General features: G+C 41.8%; 2 protein-coding genes across 9 annotated transcripts in view; one reads left to right on the top strand and one right to left on the bottom strand.

The window, feature by feature from the left end:
- Positions 1-20878, bottom strand: part of IFT140 (intraflagellar transport 140) — a 91579-nt gene that overhangs the window by 10498 nt on the left and 60203 nt on the right. The gene's annotated exons all lie outside the window — the stretch shown is intronic.
- The window catches only part of LOC135281402 (transmembrane protein 204-like), a 63650-nt gene that overhangs the window by 30292 nt on the left and 12480 nt on the right, over positions 1-20878 (top strand). Inside the window, exons 2-4 of one of the 3 annotated variants that reach the window (XM_064390229.1) lie at positions 433-1804; positions 5528-6547; positions 19426-19581. In XM_064390229.1, the coding sequence (XP_064246299.1) occupies positions 6268-6547; positions 19426-19581 (436 nt within the window). In that variant the 5' untranslated portion in view covers positions 433-1804; positions 5528-6267. Of the gene's footprint in view, positions 1-432; positions 5269-5527; positions 6548-19425; positions 19582-20878 lie in introns of those variants that run through there. The other 2 variants (XR_010348062.1, XM_064390223.1) reach the window with 2 other exon arrangements.

The raw sequence follows: 20878 nt of genomic DNA, 5'->3' as shown, positions 1-20878 counted from the left end.
ACTCAAGAATTAGAGCATCTTTTACTTGCAGCGCAACTCATATGAAGGTTTCAGATATTAATCAACATAAGTACTACAGACTTCACTGAGACAAACGGCATAGAGAAAATAAAAAAGGAATGGAAGTGATAAATCCAGGACAAATTTTAGAAAGAAGTGTTTCTGGTTTAGAAAAGCAAAAATGCATGTCTGAGTGCCACCTTTCTTACAACTGAGTGGTATTCAAACATAGCCTCCTCATGCTCTTCTCCCTCATGTCGAAGTTCCCCAGCTGAGGAGCCACAAGGAACATTGAAATAAAGCACGGTAATTTCAGACCTGGAAGGGCCTGACAGAAACCATCACCACTCAATACAAAAATGCTACCTTGTGTCAGCAGATGTAACCTTCCTAATTTCTGAAAAGTTGAAACAGTTTTCTCTTTTATTCCAGACACTATCTGTATCCGGAATTGGGAAAAGTGGGAAAAACACCTTTAAACAACATTGACACAATCAACATGATGTTAGTTATGTTCACCTGGCTTTGACCAACACAGCCACCTGAGTTCTGTCCTTAGGAAAAGCTGCTCAAAGCTGCATCTGGGCACAGCTGTGCTTCACAGCATATGAAGAGAAGTACATTTCCCAAGCTCTGCAGTGTGCCAGAAGAAGCTGCCAACAGCCAGCTGGCTTGGAGTGAAGGAACGCACGTCTGTGCTGGCCTTTGTCAAGCTGACTAACAGTGAGTTTCTGAAAGGAAATCAAAGTCTTTCTTTTTTGGAGCTCTGACAGCTCTCAACTCCCCCATGCAGGAAGATGAGAGTTCATGGGCTCAAACAGGCGAGAGTATGAGATTCTTATTTAGACTACAGGGAGTGGAAACTTTTGAGAGAAAACAAAATACACAGTGTATTTTAAAGTAAAAAGTTAAAAGATAACGGTGTGCAGGGAGTCATAACAGGATTTAGGAGATGTTGCTCATTATCTCTCAGCTGTTTTAAGCTTTCCTGGATGGCAACAATTCTTGCCAGTGTCAAAATTCAGCAGGAGCTGCTGCCCCTAGGACTCCTCTTTGGGAGCTCTTCCCCCCCCCCCCCCACCTGCCTTTAGGCCACACAGGCACCCAGGTACCTCTGCCCTAAGGAGCTGGAGTTCTGCCATCCCACCTCTTTCTCCTACACTTCAAACCATTTGCAAAAGGAACCTGAGAGTCTTGAGCCATGGGTATGCTGCTGGCAGCAACAAACAGATGGAGAAACATGTGCAGTCAATGTGCTCTGCACTTGATTTTATTGTGGCAGGCACTGCCTTCTCCCACCCTGGCTGGGCAGGGGGTGAGCCCACGAGGCTCAAACTTTACCAAAGACACTGAATTTGGGAGTGTTCACAGCAAAGCACAGCTTGCATGGACTCACCCAGCACGGAGACCACAGCAAGAGATAAGAAGGACAATAAAGAAAGGTGTCCCTGCCCATGGCAGAGAGTTGGTGCTAGATGGTCCTTAAGGTCCACCTCAAACTGTTCCATGATTCGAAGATCTGAGAGACATGATCAGAGCAGCTCACCAGCACAAGAAGCCGTGGGAGGTGAGACCACTGACTCCTTCTGACCATCCCTTCTCCTGCTTCCACCCTGAAGAAACACCTGAAGGAGTGTTTTACCTAAGGAACCCTTGCTCTGCCCAGAGCAGTTGCCATACCCCACTTGGTTTGGCTAGCAGCTGCACAGGGCAGAGCAACAGCCACATTCCCCATGGAACTGCAGCAGACATTGGATCTTTCCAGTAGACACATCCTTCACAAGAGGGACAGTGCTCTGATAAGGTACATGGAGAGGAAAGGGTAGGGAAGGGCAAGGGATCCTGGCAGCATCCACAATCCACTTCCATTTCTCTCCGTTTCACGAAGACCAACCTCAGCCACAGGCTGCACAACCTCCCTGGCAGCCACACACCTCCAGCACCAGGGCAAGTTTTGCTGCCCTTCAGAAATGTGGGCAGATGGATGTGGGTCTGGTGAAGGAACAAAAAACAGGAGGTGCAGAACAGGTTCACTTAAATCCCAGGGAAAACCACAGTTTATTTCACAACAGCTGCCAGTGTAGTAAGAAAGCTGAATTTCTCCATGCATCCCTAAAAGGCAGCAACTCTACTTTCCACGCCTGGCCCTGCTGTCCATATAAAAATGCCAAGTAATATTTTTCCCTGCCCCCAACTGTGACTCCAGGAAATTCCTGTTCTTCCCCTCCTCCTCCTCCTTTCACCACCCCCCCCCCCCCCAAAGCCTCTCACATCTGTACTTCATCAGCCAAAGCTGGAAATTTAAGGAAGCCTAGGCACAGCAGCAGTGGGAGCAGAGCCATGGAAAGGCATCCCAGGCAGCCTGGGAGCCCCAAGCCCCTTACCAGGCACAGGGATACACTGCTGAATCCTGTGCTCCCAGGCTCCAGGCCACATCCACAGTGCCAGGGATTTGGGAAGCAAATGTTGATGCCTCTTAAGAGTGGACACAAATCTTACCACATATTTGATGAAAGTTTCCTTGCTTTGTGTCTGACCTGTCACATCTGTTTTTCTGTGGAACTGTGTTTACAGCATCCACAGTCCTCACAAACTCTTCTGTTACCATGTATTTTTCATTGCCTAAAGCACTAAAGTTTAAAGGAAAAATGGAATATTATTTAGAAGTGTTGAAAATTTATATGTCTGAAGCATCTCACTGAAAAACCTTTTCTCCCTCTATTTAATGGGCTATATTTGGGAAATGAACATTGATCAGGATAAAAAAAAATCTCTTTTCAATGTGGGCCGCATTTTGTTGAACTGGACCCTATAATATACACATTATATATAACAAATTAATATTGCATTCTATAATGTTATATAATGTGTTAGATAATCACAGAACCACAGAATAGTTTGGGTAGGAAAAGACATTAAAAACCATCTTATTCTAAACCCCTGCCATGGGCAGGGATATCTTCCACTAGACTGGAAAACTCTAAGGACTTATGAGAGAAAATGAGGTTTTAGCTGATGTTGCTAAATTAGGTTTGATGCTTTTAATATAAAATGCATTTATAGGATCCTGGTTATAACTTTTCACGGGGCTAAAAGACAACAAGGAATTAAGTAATAGATGAAAAGTTGTAACGGTTCAATGAGACTCTTTATAGCGTTCATGATATTATATGAGCTACTCTAAGAAAAGTCAGGCATATTTCATGTATGATCCAAACACTGAAAGCTGATGAGGCTACTCCTAAAAACTCTTCCCTGGCAGAAACATACCATTTGATAAAGCAACTTCACAGAATGGATCTATAATATCCCATTGAATACATAGCTTTGTTCCACTTACCCTCATAAAACCAACACCAAGAGATTGCTCTGTGTGGGTTGTATGACACCAACCCCTGTGCCCCACAGAATGCCGTGAGTGCTGCAAAATGCACATCCTGCTGCCTGTTTGTCAGCAAAGAAGCATTCACTAAGGCAGTGTTTTATTAAGGATCAGGATCCCCATACTGTTTAAACTGGATATTAGGGAAAATTTCTTCATGGAAAGAATGGTTGGGCACTGGCACAGCGGCCCGAGGAAGTGGTGGAGTCACCATCCCTGGAAGGATTTAAAAGCTGTGTGGATGTAGCACTTGGGGACATGGCTCCGTGGCTAGGGCAGTGGTCGGACTTGATCTTTTCCAACCCTTATGATTCTATGATTAGACTGATTTGTTCAGCCTTTGTAAAATATAATTGCTATTGTTTTTAATGTTACATGAGAAGGAAGCTTGGACCCTCCTGAAAATACACACTCAAATTTCATCAAATCACAAAAATCAAATGGGGGGAGGCAGAAGCAGGTGTGTGACATTTCCCTAAAGGTAAATCTGTCCTGGCATTATCTGCATGTAAACATCATCTGCCTTGCTGCTGAATGCCTGGCTTATAATAAATAATAACATCATAATAACAAGTAAATCATAAGTAACATAAATCATAATAACAAGTAACCCAAGGGGTTTAAAATATGCAAAGACAGTCATTGCTGATAGGACATTTATTTGAAGAATGGCAGACACTACTGTGCTTATACTGGAAGTTCTAAAACCAGAAATGTACAGAAACATGACCAATCACAGGGAAAAAGAGAAACCAATGATGCTACAGTGCTCTCAAGGGATGAAGATGCTCAAAGTACTTAAAACTTAATTTGTTTAAAAGATTAAAAATTATCAGAGCACATGGAGGAGGGTTGAGTTCATAGCCAGGTTAGTACCTTCAACTTCAGTAGCTGAAAACTAATTATAGGAGCATATCAGCTTTATTGGAATTTTCCCCCCTTCTCTCACCAACAAGTCTCGAAAAGAAAATGTTGTCTTGCAAAAAATTTCAGACCAGTTTCTTTCTGTATATCGGGTCAGGGCAGATTGGTTGGTTAAGGGCAAAGCCTCTTGTCTTGGTAAGATGGAGCCGCTATAAAATGAAATCAGTTTGTAACCTCATGTATTGATTACCAGGATGTGAACTCCCGTGCCAGCCCCCCAGGTGTGGCAGTGCCCGGCGAGGCAGGTCCGTGCCAGGTCTCAGTGCTGACAGGATGTTGTGCCTTCAGTTCAGTGTGTACGAGGCAATGCTACACTCGTGCGCTATTTGTGAAGCCTGAAGAACTGTGCCAGGCTCAGCTCAGCAGGGGTACAACCCCTGGCAGCACCACCCGGCTGCAGGTAGTGCCCACCAGGATCCCTGTTCTCCTCCCGGTGCTGCCGAGGCCGTTTGGAGTGCCAGTCTGGGCAGGACCGCTCTGGAAACATCCAGGTTCAGGGACAGTTTGGAATACCCTCAGCAACTCTCTTTAACGGGTTTATCAGAGAAGCACCTGTCTGTGAAGAGAAGCCCCTTGCCCTGTGGCAGTCTATTCCTGCCGGGCTGTCAGCAGGGACATCCCCCCGAGCTCACGGCAGCAGAGTTTTCACGCCCTGGGCACCGAGCGGGGAGGGCAGCGTCCCTCGAGGCTCTGCGGGGCTCGGGCTCGCCATGGCTCCCAGCCTCGCTCACACCCCAACACTTGCCCCCTGCCTTTGCAGACACCCCCAAACTCGGCTGTTACCGGGTTGAGAATCTCGAGGTTTTATACTTCCTATTTATCTGCCACGGTCCCTCCTGTGGTGCAGAGAGGACGCGGACATCAGGGCACCCCCGCAGCGCTTTCGTCGCGCTGTCCAGCAGCGAACCCCAATATTGTTTTGGTTCTAGTAAAAGGTATTTCAAAATCCCTCTCCTCGATCCGCTTGCACAGAGCTGATACCCCGAGGGCTGACGCTGGGATTTCCTTCTTTCCTTTTCTCGAGGAGCTCTGCTGCGCTCCCCGGGCTCTCCGAGACGCTGCGGGTCCCGGCAGCTCTGGGGAGGAGGCGTGAGGCAGGGAGGGGGCTCTCCGAGGGGAGGAGGGACAACTTTAGAAGTCTCCATAGTCTTTTCCTTTCAGGAAACGCATCCTGTTAATGTTTGACTGCCGTGGCAGTGGCTCTCTTTTTTTTTTTTGCAGTCGACTACGCCCTGAGGCTCACCAAAACGAGCCACAAAAACAGCTATTTCCTCTTGGTGCGGAGGTGGGGGGGCCTTTTCCTCACCGCAGTGGCTGTTCTCGTCCCGGCACTCACAGCTCGGCTCTTCGGAGAGGGACAGGGCAGAGCAACCGGCTCGAGATACTCCAGACTTGCAGATCACCTTTGGGATGACCGCATTCCCCTCTGGCTCGGCTTGACTTTGAGAGGATGATATCTGTCACCGTTTGCAGGATATTCTGAAGTCTGCACGCAAACCTAAGCTTTTGGAGCAGCACTGGTTGGCTTGGAGGACCCGGCGCTCAGCAGGCTACAGGGAACATCCCATCCCACCTCTGATCAGGCTCTCTGGCCCCGAGACTGGATTCTGACTGGATTCACCCTATCCAACACGGAATGGACCTCCCTGTCACCCAGTTCACCACGAGACTGGCATTACTTATCAAAGTGCAAGAAGGCGGATAAGTCAGTGCTGGGAAGGACATAACAAAGTTTCTTTGTGTTCTTATTTTATGGAATTCTCCTATCTACCTCACAAAATTCTTATTTCCTTGGTGAGAAATCCCTCAGGAATTGACTTCAAGAATGAACGGTGATGTCCTCTAGCGCCCTGTAACACCTAGCGCAGCCGCCTGTTCCCAGCCCAATTTCAATGTGCTGCAGCTGACTGGGACCTCGTGTTGTCTGCAATTAGAGTCTGGCAGTAAGCTGACAGTCAGATATGACTGTCCAGAAACTGGTAGCCACAGCTGTGTTGGTAGCTCTGGTCTCACTCATCCTTAACAACGCGGCTGCCTTTACCCCCAACTGGGTGTACCAAACGCTGGAGGACGGGCGCAAGCGCAGTGTGGGGCTCTGGAGGATGTGCTGGCTGGCAGAGCGGAGCAGAGCGGGTGCAAGCACCAGTGCCAGGCATGGGCAAGGGGACGAGCAGGAGTGTGAAGCCCTGGGCTGGGGTTCAGAGTCAGCTGGGTTCCAGGAGTCACGCAGCACTGTCAAACGTAAGTGCAGCCTCTTGTCTTCTCTGCAGACACAATTGATAGGATGCATCTGGGTTCTCAGGAGTTCAATGGCCTAACCCTGAAATCATATCTGTCTTAGTCGAACCATCTTTTCACATTCATTCCCAAATAAATTGATTTCAGAAAATAAGAAGTATGATGTCTACCAGTGAGCTAAACGCCTTGTCCCCCCTCAAAACCAGTGATCTGCATGATGCTGCCTGGTTTATATAGCTCAGGAATTAATCTGATTTGAAAAAATTATCCAAGAAGTGTAAGCCCAGAGACATCTTGGGCTCACTTCTCCCTCCTGGACTCCTGTCATAAGATATCCCTTCCTCCTCAATACAACAGCAACCACAGTTACTCTGCATACCCTAACACTGAAAAAAAACCTACAAACCCAAACCCAAAAAGATAGTTCAATGAACTACATGTTGAGTTCTTTCTCCCTTCTGTTTGCTTTTGTTGGAAATGTCAGGCATAGAAATGTCAGAAATAGTTGTGGTAAAAACATGTAAAATTGAGGAAGGTCTTAAAATGTGTAACTATTCTTCTTGGTGAAAAAATACAATTAATATACAACTTGGTGACTACAAAAATCATTACCCATGGTGTATTTTTCATTTTGCACTTTCACAGATTGTAGGATCTGAAGAATGCAAACAGCTTACACTGAGCTAGGGAAAATTACTGGATGACATGAGAATTACAGAACTGATTAATAAACTTTATGTATCACATTCATAGCATTCATTGTGCAACCCTTCTCCCAGAACAGAACTGTGCTGGAACAGGATCATAGAAAGGCTTGGGTAGGAAGGGACCTTAAAGATTGTCCAAAATACCTGCAGACACCATGGCTGGGACCACAGCTAACCTGGTGCCAAGAGGTTTCTCCCCTAAAGCCCCTCCACTCCCAGCAGCTGGGCTGTGAGCAACCATTCAAAGGGGAATCGGTGCTTCCGCTGCACCCTTCAAGGCATGGAATTTGTCAGAACAAATGGCTGTAAAGTCCATGCCTCAACAGACTACAGGATTCTCCCAAGATTTCAAGGATACACAAAACAGCTCTGGCACCTCTGAGGGATGGTATGTTAGAGCACTTGTAACATACATTATTTCAAACCAGATTTTTTCATGGTTTGAAATGTGGAGAAAAGAGAAATTGGTCCTTGGATTTTCTTAGATCCCTCTGGAGAGAAACCAAAGAAATACTTGAGGAATTTCTTTTAGAAATGCTTTAATGTGGACCCATTACAGATTATATTTTCCAATAAAATTATACAGAAACATTTTTTTTAACATTTGCTAATATTGAGCCTGCATAAATCAAACCCAGAAAATTTCTTAAATGTTTTAAAGTCCCTACCGTTTCAATACTTCTAACTGAAAGAACTTTTTATAACAATAAGTAGCTATAAAAAGAATTAGACTGTGGGAGAAGTTCATTGATGTGTTTTTGCAGCTTCATCTCTAGAATCACTTCCCCAATTAACACTGATAAGCCATATTCTAACCTGAAGAACCTGTGTACCATTCACAAATAGTAAAAGTACATGTTATGTACTCAGCACTGGAATGAGCTCCTACACAGTGAATTTGGCTCCTGCAGCATTTTTAACACACAAGCTTGTATTTCTTGCTGTGTGCAGGCTAGGCAGTGTGTGGTACCTAACAATGAGAGGTATTAGTTTCATGGTAGAACTGTCTGGGCAGCAGTTTCTGATGTCAAATAGCAGGATAATATGACAGAAAATTTGAAAATATCCGAGTAACAATTATAGCATGGTCAAGTGCTCAGAAGAATTATCTGACAACCACTGTTAAAATTCTACGTTAAAGGAGGCTTTTCAAGCCCAGGGACTTGATCTGTATTGGAGTAAAGCATCCATTCCTATTTAATCTGGAAGCAAAGAGTAAGCAAAGGCCAATTCTGAATCTTGATAAAGCATTTAAAGCAAAATCCCTCTTCTGACAAACTCAGTAGGAAACAGGACTGTGGCATTTATGTTTAATACAATTTTGTTTCCATGGACGCACACATGGTTAGTATGAACCTGATCTTGCATCCATGGATTTGTCATTCTAAATAATTTCTCTAATAAGAAATCATAGATTATTTTAGTAATACCTATGGCAATCCTCATCATGCAGGGGTGTGTGTGCATGCATATACATACATACATATAAAAATAACTATATGAAGAAAGAAAATATCTTCCTCAATACTGAGTTACCACAAAGTATTTTGGATGCCATTTGTAGAACAATACAAAAAAGCTGTTCTGGTAATAGCAATGCAAAAGAGGCCACAATCCGGCTCATGTAAAACAATGTATTTATATACTCACACAGACATACATATTTGAGAAGTAAGCTATTTATGTCACAGTTCAACATAAAAACTGTAAACGCTTTGGGAATTTGCTTGTCCATATACTAAAGATACCTGTGCATGCAGTGTCTATCTAACAGCCAACTACAGGCACTACTACAAGCTGGCTTCTTCCCTGGCAGAGAGAAGTATATTCTTCTTAGAGAAGTTCTTCTTAGAACCTGCTTTTCATTGACTTTCTCTGCCTGCTCTTTTCTCCCACTGAAATCACAGAATCTTGGAATGGTTTGGGTTGGAAAGAACCTTCAAGCCCATTGCATACCAACACCTGCCATGGGCAAGGACACCTTCCACTGTCCCAGGTTGCTCCAAGCTCCATCCAACCTGGCCTTGGACACTTCCAGGGATGGTCTAGCCACAGCTTCTCTGGGTAACCTGTGCTAAGACTTCACCAACCTCACAGATTAGGATTTCTTCCTAGAAATGTCAAAAAAAAAAATCAAAAAGAAAGCCAGGGGCAGGTGTAAATTATATTAAAAATACAGGGAAATGCAGTGTTGCAATGTGAACTACTTCTGCAAGGCACAGCATCAGAAGCACGGGCAACTGATTCCATGGGAAAGCACTTCAAGTCTATCCTTCAAACCTCACTGGTCCTGGAAGAGGAGAGCCCAGCCCCTTTCACTTGTCTTTATCTACCTTTCTCTTTCTCCCTCTTGCTGTGCAGCCCTGCACCTCTCTTTCAACTCCATGTGATGCTGAAAAGCTTCTGTGATGGTTCTTATGACTAACAGCAAAAGAATCCCCAGGTTAGGGGATTCTTTTGGACATGGGGTGGGATAGGGTTTTTGCTGGATATTTTTCCGTTGGATTAAGCAGTGGTATCAGAGTCCAACAAGCGTTGCTGCTAACACTAAGTGAGAAAAGTGTAAGGAGGGGTGAGATTGCTCCTTTTTTAGTGGTAATAAACTCTCAGATCTGAAACCTTCACCAACGCTGAGAATCAGCCCAGCTGTGAGGACATACATACAAGCTTTTATAGCTTGGACAAGCCACTGAATGATACAAACTTGAACGCTTCACTGGGAATTCAGGTTGTATAGCTCCTCTTCAAACACTTTGAGGAAACCTGGCCAGGTAGCCTGACTCTCCTGTCACCTGAGTGTAGGCAAAGATATTTGACAAAGATTATGGAGCTGCAGTTTCAGAGTTGTTGAAAAATTCTGGGAGATTATACTCTTGCCTGCATCTCTTTATGCTTCAAAAAAGCCCACAGTTAGTAGCCTCACAGCCTCAGTAAGAGCTGGGGTAAGACAGCATGTAGTCAACACTGAGCTTTGTGCCCATGTCACATGTGAGCAAGGGCAGCACACCCAGCGATGTGGCCCTACAGAGGTACACGTGAGCTACCCTGAGTGGCAAGAACACGCAGCTACACGACCAGTGATGCCTCTCAGAGCCAGCTCTTCTCAAAGCCACCTAGGTCCTGAACAAGTACCATGCCAGGAATACTGCATGAACACACTAGATTATTTGAAATCAACTTAGATATTTCTAACCACACTGTAAGGTACAAATATAACCTTAGGTTCTGCTGTGCTCTGATGCTATCTCTGGATGGGCATAGGGAGATGACTTATTCATCAGCTGAGGTCCCAGTTTGTCCCTCTTTGTCTAAAGAACATTAGGAACAATGTGGAAATTCAGGAATAGAGAGAGGTTTAAAAGATACAAATCCTCACTGGGTTCTTCAGGGCTGCAGGAGACATAAAGAAAATTGCAACAGCAGGATGCGTGTTTCAACTTCTGATGCTCAGAGCTGGACTGCTTGTGGGTATTGCAGTTCTACCAAGAAGTATAATTCATGCCAGGGAGAGGCACAGCATCAGGAGTGGCTACATGACTGCCACAGTGACATCAGGCACCTGTCCAGCCTGGATGGATGATTATTGCAGACATGGACACAGGGACATTTGCTGGCTGAGGCAGGGTGCTGCTCAGGGTGGGAATGAGGAGCTGAGGTTTGATAGAGGCGGCCATTCACCCTAATGTCCATGTCCACTGCATTTACACGAAGTTCCAATGTCTCCAAAATGTTCAATTTCTCTGAAATATGGCTGGCTGGAAGCCAGGCTGAGTGTGGCTCAAGCAGTGGAGTGTGCTGTAAACGTGTTACTTGTCTACATATACATATTTCCATACATAGAAACCCAGAAAGGAGGCCAAGCACATCTAGAGAACACAGGAACTACCATTAGATTAAAAAAAGCCTAAACCTAATTATACACATTATATACATAGCATGATAGCATGATGACTGCTCCAGCTGTTCCACAGAGATGAGGCAGTAGGGGCAGCTGGCAGCACAGGGTTTGTGATTTCCCATCCTAATATCTGAAATATGAACAACATTTAAATAAGGGACACTACTAATTTAATGATGGAGGCCAGTGGAGATGAATTCTGAGAGACACGGCTTTTCAATTTAGAGTGAATGCTCATTTTAATTTCAGGGTGCAATTTTGTGTACTCATTTTGGAAAAGTGCAAAACTCCTTGGGATTTGGGAGAGGAAAATTAACCTAATATATGTTTCAATGCAGTATATCCACAAGTGTTGCACAGAAATATTGTCAGAGCAATTGGAGTTTGGTTACTCTTGCCATCAAGACTTTGAAATCAATTAAAGCATTATGAGTGAAAATGGCTCTGGAGCTTTTGAAAATTTCAGATTTAATGCATTTATCAGAATACCCTCGTTTATAAAGATGCAAATTATGATATCTAGACAACTCATATCTTATCAGAAATAGCTGTGCCTATTAAAACAAATCACTGTATTGAAGGCTCTCAATGTTGGGCTTGCAAGGGCCTATCATTTAACCATAAGCACTTGCTTATGTTGAAAATAGTTAATGGACCCATGCCTTCACTCCAAAAGTAAGAAGTGAAGCTGTTATAAAAAACACCCACCAACCACACTCTCCCCAACAAGATCTGTCTGCCTTTCAAAATAAATATTCAAATCTGAAGTTTCACACTTAGATGAGCTGAATGGTTAAGTTTCAAAATACCTAAAGGGTTGGAAGATTCCACCAGTTTGTCACATCAGAACATTATTGTAATTGTGCAAAACCATAGTGGGATTTCCTTCCTCCCTTCCTCTTCCTTAAATTACTATTTTTTTAAGAAAAAAAAGCAGAAATTGCATGCTTCAGAAAGCCTCTCAGAAGGTGAAAAAAGCAAAATAATTTTTAAGATATCCATGCATTCATAATTTTTAAGATATTCATCTAGCAACAGAATGTACTAAGGACTCTTGCTGCTGAAAGATCTATGGCTATTTGCAAAGATTTTTTAAGAAGAGCAGGTGAGACTCCCTTTTTCAGGACAAAGTCAGCAAGACCTGCAAACAACATAATCATGTGGAATGGGTACGAGGCAAAAACAAAATTCAGATTTGTTTCACTTTAAAAAAATTAGTGACTATTCAGACCATTAAAATACATTTGCATGACATAAGCATCTCTTTAAACCTTCCCATGGTCTCAGTGACACAGTCATGCAAAGATGCACTGAGATACCGCCAACATTTGCCTTAGTTTGTTTCACAAGTACTTTCTAAGTTTTTCCATATATTTCCTCAGTCATATTCGAAGAGGTTAGCAATATAAATACCACATGTTTAAACTGACAGAAGAAATTAAATGTCGAACACTTTGTAAATATAGCACAGGTTTGGGAGGCACAGCGTGATGCTGATAATTACAGTGGTTCTATTTATTGCCCCTATTATCTCAGAATTGTTTTAGCAGTAAGTGCTGACCTCCTATGCCTATGTTGTAAGATGAAGCACAGTTGTACTTTGCACTGTCCTAGTGCTCTTAGTATCCAAGGCACAGCTTCAGCTGATTTCCATGGCAGCTGCAGAGACTGCTCAGCACATCTCACCTTTGCTGACATCCAAAACAAAAGAAACACGATTCATTGCCAAAAGTTTGGTGGGGTTTTTTGTGTGGGTTTTTTTTAAGGGTTTCTTCTAAAATTTTTTATTAATACTGAATCCAGCTCTCCAGGTTGGAACCCAGGTTTATGAACAGCAAGACCATAACTAAGAGTCAGCTATACAGAAGGCTTGCTCTTTCTGACTCTTGCCTTTCATTCATTTAGGTTCAAATATACAATTCTGGCTTTTCCTAATCATGGTACTTGGTTTGCATTTCTGAAGTCCCTATAATGTGGATTTTAAAAATTACTCCAAAATGCTGAAAAATATGATGCATTCTTTATCTCAGGATAACAGCTCAGCAAAACATCAAGTTCTAAGAGGAAAATGGCATGCTCAGTTAAAATCTCTGATTATATTAGAGAAAACCTAATTACTTATCTAGTTAGATATTTATCAGAAGATTATGATCTCAGCCTGTAGACATTCAGCCCAAGAAGATGAAGTCTAGCACAGTTACAAGAAAGTGAAAATAGGTTCTAACAAAAGTAAGTGAAGCAACCTAAGTGTAAGGAGCATTACCAGTTTCATCTATAATCAATTAGAAACCTCTTTTCAGAAAGACAGCCATTTATTCTCCTTTCCAGAATAAAGTAATGTATGAACATGAAGCACTTAAAAGGACAAACAGGTACCTGCCAGAATGCATCCTCAATAACTCACCAAGTGATTAATAAATAAATCCAAGAACCATAGGAAACAGCATCAACAGAATATTTTTTTTTAATTCCTTTCATTACAAAACCAAGAAGCAGTATTCCTCAGGAGATTTAAAGAATGGATGCAATCATAGATTCAATCAGCTTCACAGCAAGCTAAGGTTGCACCATCCTTCAGCTGAACATAACCCATCTTGCATTATTAAGAGTTTAAGAGCAATTTAAGAATTTAAGTACCATTTTTGAGATGCAAGAGATTTAGTGTCCCACAGTGGACAGGGATAACAGCACACTCCCAGTCAGCTCCTACAGCTCAGAGGCCATCAGGAGATTGTGAAGCCATACATGGGAATCAGCACTGTCCCCATGCACTGAATAAATGTGTGGTCATTAGATTCTTCCCAGGGCTGGATACTTAATATCTTCCTCACAGTGGCTCGATTAAAGTTTGCACTGTTTTGTTGTTTTTTTTGTTTTTTTTTTAAATCAAGAGGTCTTTCCCTCTTGATAAAAAGGGAAAGTTTTAATAAGTAATAAGGGGGAAATTTAGATTACTATGAAGATACCTTGAGCCATTTTGCTTAACCATTTAAATACTTGAATTCCCACTTAACTGTTTTTTTTTCCCTCTATGCAGATAGAAAGGGAAAGAAACGCTTGCATTTTAAGCAATTAACATAATGTGATCTTCCAGTGAGATTGCCCTTCCTCATCAACCCAAAACACTGCAAATTACTCTCCACTATGACTAACCTACTTCTGCAAACAGTCCTGAGTCTGTCCTGGAACATAACACCAACAGTTCTGGTGCTATCATGGATCAAAACAACAAAATTGCTGCTTGTAAATAAGAAAATCAAGTTAACATCTCTAATCCAGATGGATAGAGATGGTTTAGGAAGTGAGCAAAATAACAAGGAATCTGACTTGGTCTCATCCTTAGAGTTTGGGGTTTGACTCTTGATTGATCCCTCTTTTAAACGAGGCAGAATTCATTAAGCCAGCACCTCAGGCTGTACAAGAGTCCCAGCTGTTTGCCCCGTCCAGGAATTAACTGCTTCTCTGAGAAAATGGGGCCCACAGTGGGCTTCCACAAGGAAAAAGGCAGAGACTAGCACTGTATGCTGATGAACAACAGACACTTAGAGCAGAGTTTTTGGAGCCATTCAGCTCCAACCCTTTCCAGCTCTCAACAGCCAAGCTGCATCTTAAGGGAGGTGAAAAGGTACGGATGGAGGGATTGTCCTCCCTGTTTCACCTGTCAGATGCACACAAAGGAATTAACACCTTCTGCAGTGTCTAGGTCTATTCTGCTGGAATTATTGACCTCTAGCTACAGGGAACTCCATCACAGTTAAATTTCAAGAGATGAGTGACATTAACAATAACGAGTTTGACAAAACAAAAAAAGTAGAATATCCAAAATAACTATGTCATGACAGTCTCAGGCAACAGAATTCAGTAGTGAGGGGTTAACACAAATGCCACCAGTAACTGTGCAGACACTAAACCTACTATGACCATCTGGTTTTACTAACTGCCATTAACAAACAAAATGCAAAAGTTGATGAAGTCTGCTGTGGCCACAAAAAGTGACACTGCAATCATGGCTACTAAAAATGAAGCTGAAATAGTTGAACAGCTGATCCTAAATTTATACTAATTATTAAATCTATAGAAAACTCATCAAAATAGACTAAATCTGGCTATTGAGGCATTTTTGCTGTACATATAATTTAAAATAGAGTAAAAGAGCACAAAGGTAGATACTAAATTTCGCAGCTTTTACAAAAACTATATTGCAGCCAGTTTTATAGGATATTAGAAATATTTATTCCTGGATTGAGCAAGCAGGAAAGCAGCTTTGTGGCCTGGCCTTCCTCAACAAGATTTTCCTCTTCAATGGTGTTAGGCTGAGCTCTGAAGAAATACTTTAACATGGCATGCTCAATTCCCTTTCTTGATCTACACTGGCTGTCATCACTAAAAGGAAGCCAGAGATACTGGTGCAGAGGCTCAGCTTAGGGTTGTGTACATAAAAAATAAAATTACAATGTGCTGAGCTGACAGTATGCAAAGTCACAATGGTGAGTAAGGAAGCACAGTCACTTCACAATTTCAGGCTAAATACAATTAACAAGCTCCACTGCAAGAAGAATGGACTTTATGCATTATTATAAGAGTTATACATCATTGACAGTCTGCCCAAGCTAGGGGTGGAGTCCCCATCCTTGGAGGGATTTAACAAATGTATGGATATGGCACCTGGGGATAAGGTTAGTGGGGGCCTTGGCAGTGCTGAGGGAACAGCTTGACTTGATGATCTCAGAATCATAGAATTGTTTAGCCTGAAAATGAGCCCTAAGTTTGCGTTTTTGCCCAAGAGGAATCATTGCAGTTCTAGAACAAAACCAAAAGATGACAGATCTTACATTAAACCTGTTAGAATAAACCAACATCTCTCATATGAGAGACGGGAAGGTACTCAGGTTGTAATACTTTATTCTATAAAAATAATTGTCTTCACATTTTATGAAATCATAGCAGCAACATCCTTCTTATTCTACAAATCATCAGCCTGCTGCAGTTCCATGGACCATGTGCAACCTTCTTTCTGGTTAACAGGAGCAGCTATGCAAAATACCTATTGCATTTCCACATCTCTCTGAATAGTGAGAGTGTATTAGGCCAATAAACATCCCTAAGTGTGGAGTTCTCACAAATAGCAGCAAAGATCATGTTACCCATTCAATGTACTTCCAGCTGCAGGAGAGGACAATGATCAAAGAACTATTTTGTAAAGATTAAGTTGTTACAAATTTGCTTGAAGTTCAACTGAGTCACAGTCAGAAACTTACTATTTTTAGTATGCATGATATAACATCACCTGTGGCAAAGCTTTAAGTCTCTAATACAGTTAAGTATTTAAAAAGTCACAAATAGCAGCAAAAGCAAAAATTTGGTGTTAATTTCTGTGTCAGGGGCCAGTATGTATTTCTGACATAAACTTCAGACCTTTAAAGGTTATTTATATACAATGGCTTTTCTTTTTTTTTTTTTTTTTTTTTTTGAGCTCATGCATACTATATCCAGACAAGGCAATATAATCCATTATGGCAACAATTTTTTAATTTGACACTATAGATAATTCTGTCACCAAATGAAAGTACTAATAATGGCTGCAAGCCTGCTCTTATTTCAGGCACTTCTCCTTTGAAAGTCATTACTATCTCTTCAGCAAGCACTGGTGCTCAAAGCATTACAGAAGTCCAACTGAATGGAAAAACAGAACACTCTGAATGTTCAAAGTTTATGGTGTTTTCAAAGCTCATCCGACTGTGATTCTATTATCCATCCAATGTGCTTCATGATCTGTGAGCATTCTAAATGGCAATAGATGGAAAGGCTGCCAATGCTAAAAGGGCAGCTTTAGAAGTTAAACACAAATTCTTTGAACAAATTTTCTGAATAACTGATCAGAAATTAACTCACTAGGAGAAGCCACAAAGACTTAGTATGTTACCATCTTAACATTTTATTCAATGGAAAAAGTTTAATGGACTATGGTTCTTAACTAACTCCTCTATACTATATTTTATTAAATTTTAATTAAATCATGAGTTGCTACTTAGAACAAGTGAAGCTGAAGACAGCTTATGAGGGGAAAATAAAGAGTAAACACAAAAGTAGGTCAGACTTCATGATTAACACAATTAAATTTACTTTTGTTTATATCAAGTTTTGTTTTCTGCATTTCCTAGCAGTCTCCCTGGAAGATCAGGAACCAATTTCTGCTGGTCAGTGCATCCACCAAACTTAAAGCCAGTTAAAACACTCCTAAAAAATCTGCTCCAGAGTCTTTCTCTAGTATATGCCAATTTACACATGGTGCTACCTCTATTTCACAATAGCAATGACACATTAGCAAGCGATGTGGAACAATGATATTTGTAACTCCCACCTTTTGCTAGAGAAGAAGGAAAAGGGATAAAAACAGGACATCCATCAGGTTAACAGGAAAAGCAGGAAAAAAGTCTGACTAAAAGTACCCAACTTTGCAGTTGATATAAGCTATTCAGTAGCCAGCTGGGAGACACTTTTTAATCAGGTTTCTAGTCAAGACTGCAGATGTCCATGTCTGTAATCATTGCTGCATTTGTTCTTTAATAGAGAGTCATAGATTATCTCAGGTTGAAAGGGACCTACAAGTACCATTGTGTTCAGCTCCCTGTTGCTTGCAGGACTACCTTAAACTAAAACAGATCACTAAGAGCGTCCTACACAAACCACAACTTTGGCAGCCTTGGGGCTATGACCACTGCCCCAAGGAGCTTATTCCAGTGCCCAACCACCCTCTGGGGGAAGAACCTTTTCCTAATAATCAACATAATCCTTCCCTGACATAGCTCCAGCCATTCCCTCAGGTCCTGACACCAGACAACAGAGATCAGCACCTCCCACTGAGAAATGTGTGAGGAAGGTGCCAAATACAACGGGGTCACCCTTCAGCCTTCTCTTCTCCTGGCTGAACTGGCCAAATGATCTCAGCCACTCTTTGCATGTCTTACCCTCGAGGCCTTTCATCATCCTGGGCATACTGCCATCATTCAACGTCTTTTTATTTTGAGTTTGTCATCCTCCCTGTCATGGTGTTCAGTACAGACTCTAGCCTGTACACTTTCATTTTCAGCTCAAGAAGATCCCTGCTCAGCCAGACTCTCCTTCTTTCTTGCTTGCATGATTCCCTGCGCTTCAGAAGTACTGGTTCCTGCACTATTAAGAGGTCACCACTTTGCCCACAAGTCTCTCTTTACAAATTGCACATCTTAGAGGGCACCTTTTTGAGTTGGCCCTTCAGTCCCTGCACCCGAGGTTACTTTCAACATGCTTCAGAAATTTCCTGAATCTGTTTGTGTCTGTTGTATGATATTCCCAGTTGATGTCTGGAAACTTAAAAATCACCCTTAAGACCCAGGGGAGCTGATCTAGAGATATCCCTCAATTCCTTGTATTATAATTCATCAGTATCATTGTCCTGGTCAGGTGGTCAATAGTAGACCTCCACAACATACTCCCACAAATGCACTGTTAGTTATATATGAAATTTTATGTATATATATTTTTTTTTAAACACACGCTCACACACCCTAAAAAGCTACCTTTTTACCTGTACATGCAGATTATGCCCTAACACTTCATTCAGAACTGCCAAGCCTTGATATCTTCATTTCAACCATCTCCCTCATTATACAGATGGAAATATAAGGATTTTTGCAGTGTATTCCAAGGACTAATAAATTATTAAAAAAGCAAAAATTAAGAATCCTATATACAATGCTTCTGTAAACCAATAAGACCCAAGCATTAAAATCCACAGGACATTTTTTAGGACAATACAGAGGGACTCGGGGGCAAAGAATTTCAGGGTGTTATTGGTTTGTCTTAGCAATGATATTATTGACTATAATATGACTATTATTTTAGGGCCTTGAAAAACTATTTATCGTTCCATTTCACTCTGTATCACACAAAAAACAAACATCAATCCTGCCCCAAACAATTCTGGTTATGGATTAGGTAAAGTCTTCAGTGAAGAGAATTCCAGCACCACCAGTGGGCCATTCTGGGAAATTAGCTGCTTGTTCCATGCACTGAAGCAATACTTCTGGGATGCTGTGCAACTGAAGGAAAGAATCAATACACATCCTGAAAAAAATCCTTTCTCAATCAGACTGCAAGGAAGGCAGTTACAATAAGGGACCGCTATCTAAGAATTGTTTTCTGTGGACTGACAAACTTTATACTCCTGCTAAATCAGGATTTTCTTTTTCATGGTTTTATATTATTGTAACTTTTTGCTGCTTCTGTTTTCCTAGTGCAGTTCGACATGATGCGTGCCTGCAACCTCATTGCCACAGTGGCTCTGACTGCCGGCCAGCTCCTCTTCGTCCTGGGGCTGATGGAGCTCCCCATCATCTCCCAGGATACCCAGTGGTGGGAGGAGGCCATAGCTGCTGTGTTCCAACTTGCCAGTAAGTCCACTTCTTTTTACGGTGCTCAGTCTGTATTAAACCCAGGTGGAAAAGTGTTTCTTACTTTGTAAATCTTTCAAGGGACAAAGAATAGTAAAAATATGTTCATTGCCTCCAACAAGCTCTTCCCATGAGATTCTGCAGTACATGAATAGAAGCATTTATCTGGAATATGTCATAATGAGGCTTCTGCCAACCAAAAAAACCCCAAGACTTTATATTTCCTATGAAAACAGGAAGGCAAACATAAGAGAAACAAACTGGATACATAGTAATCCCACTATTTAGCAGGGCAAAATATACTCAAGGAACTCGAGAAAGCAGAGTGGAAGGGCTGAGCAAATTTTTGAAGCCTTGTTGAAACATGATTATTTTATTTTAGCTAACTGAATTTTACTTAATGACCACCAGCTGGATTTTGACAAACATACATCTGCAATCCAGCAAAGAAAGCCTAAGTCAATTCATACCACTGACTGTTATAAATAAAATTCCCACAGCAATTCTCATGGACTGTATACAGAACTGCATGAGAAAAAGAGGAAATGGGTTTATCATAATTCCATTTTGACAGCAGTGGCAACAAAGTGTAAACATTCTGCAATAATACCTTTCATTATTACATAAAGTAAGTAACTTCAGCATTCATTACAATAAGAATCCAATCCTATACGATATCCATGCAGGAAACTGTCATTAAAGGAGTAACAATCAAGCTGATTACAAAGATCAGATTAAAAATACAACATTTATACATATATACATACACACACATATGTTATTAATATAAAAATAGGTTATAATAAAGCAACATCATTTCAATTAAAGTTTTAATTTTGACTTTAACAACTCAGAATATTAAGAATGGCATAAAACTACTGAGACCTCAGGTTTTCAAAAACACAAGATTAGAATCTGGCCTAGGTGATTTAAGTACAGTCTCACAGCAATAAAATCGTTAGGTTTTTTTTAGGTCTACTAAGGATGAGGAACCTGAAATCCAGATGAGAGGAGGAGACTGCAGAGGTTCTGTAACCCTCAAAGCACCTGATCCATCTTCCAGGTGCAACAAGTGCCTCAAGCACCAGACAGTGCTTCCAAAAGACAGATATACAACCTTGCCATAAAAGCCCTCCCTACAGCCCCTTTGTGTCTGTGTAACTGTGGATACCTTCTGGATAGTTCTCCCTGACTATCAGCGTGTTGTCTGCTGTACTCTCCCATCCTCTCCAAACTTGACCTGTTTTTCTAGAGTGGAAATGCATTCTGGCCCTGTTTGGATGTGTTGTTTCATTGA

The sequence above is a fragment of the Passer domesticus genome, chromosome 15 (assembly GCF_036417665.1).
Source record: "Passer domesticus isolate bPasDom1 chromosome 15, bPasDom1.hap1, whole genome shotgun sequence".
In the NCBI taxonomy this organism is placed as follows: domain Eukaryota; kingdom Metazoa; phylum Chordata; class Aves; order Passeriformes; family Passeridae; genus Passer; species Passer domesticus.
Note: the sequence above shows the minus strand (reverse complement) of the source record. Positions and strands in the feature narration are given on the sequence as shown.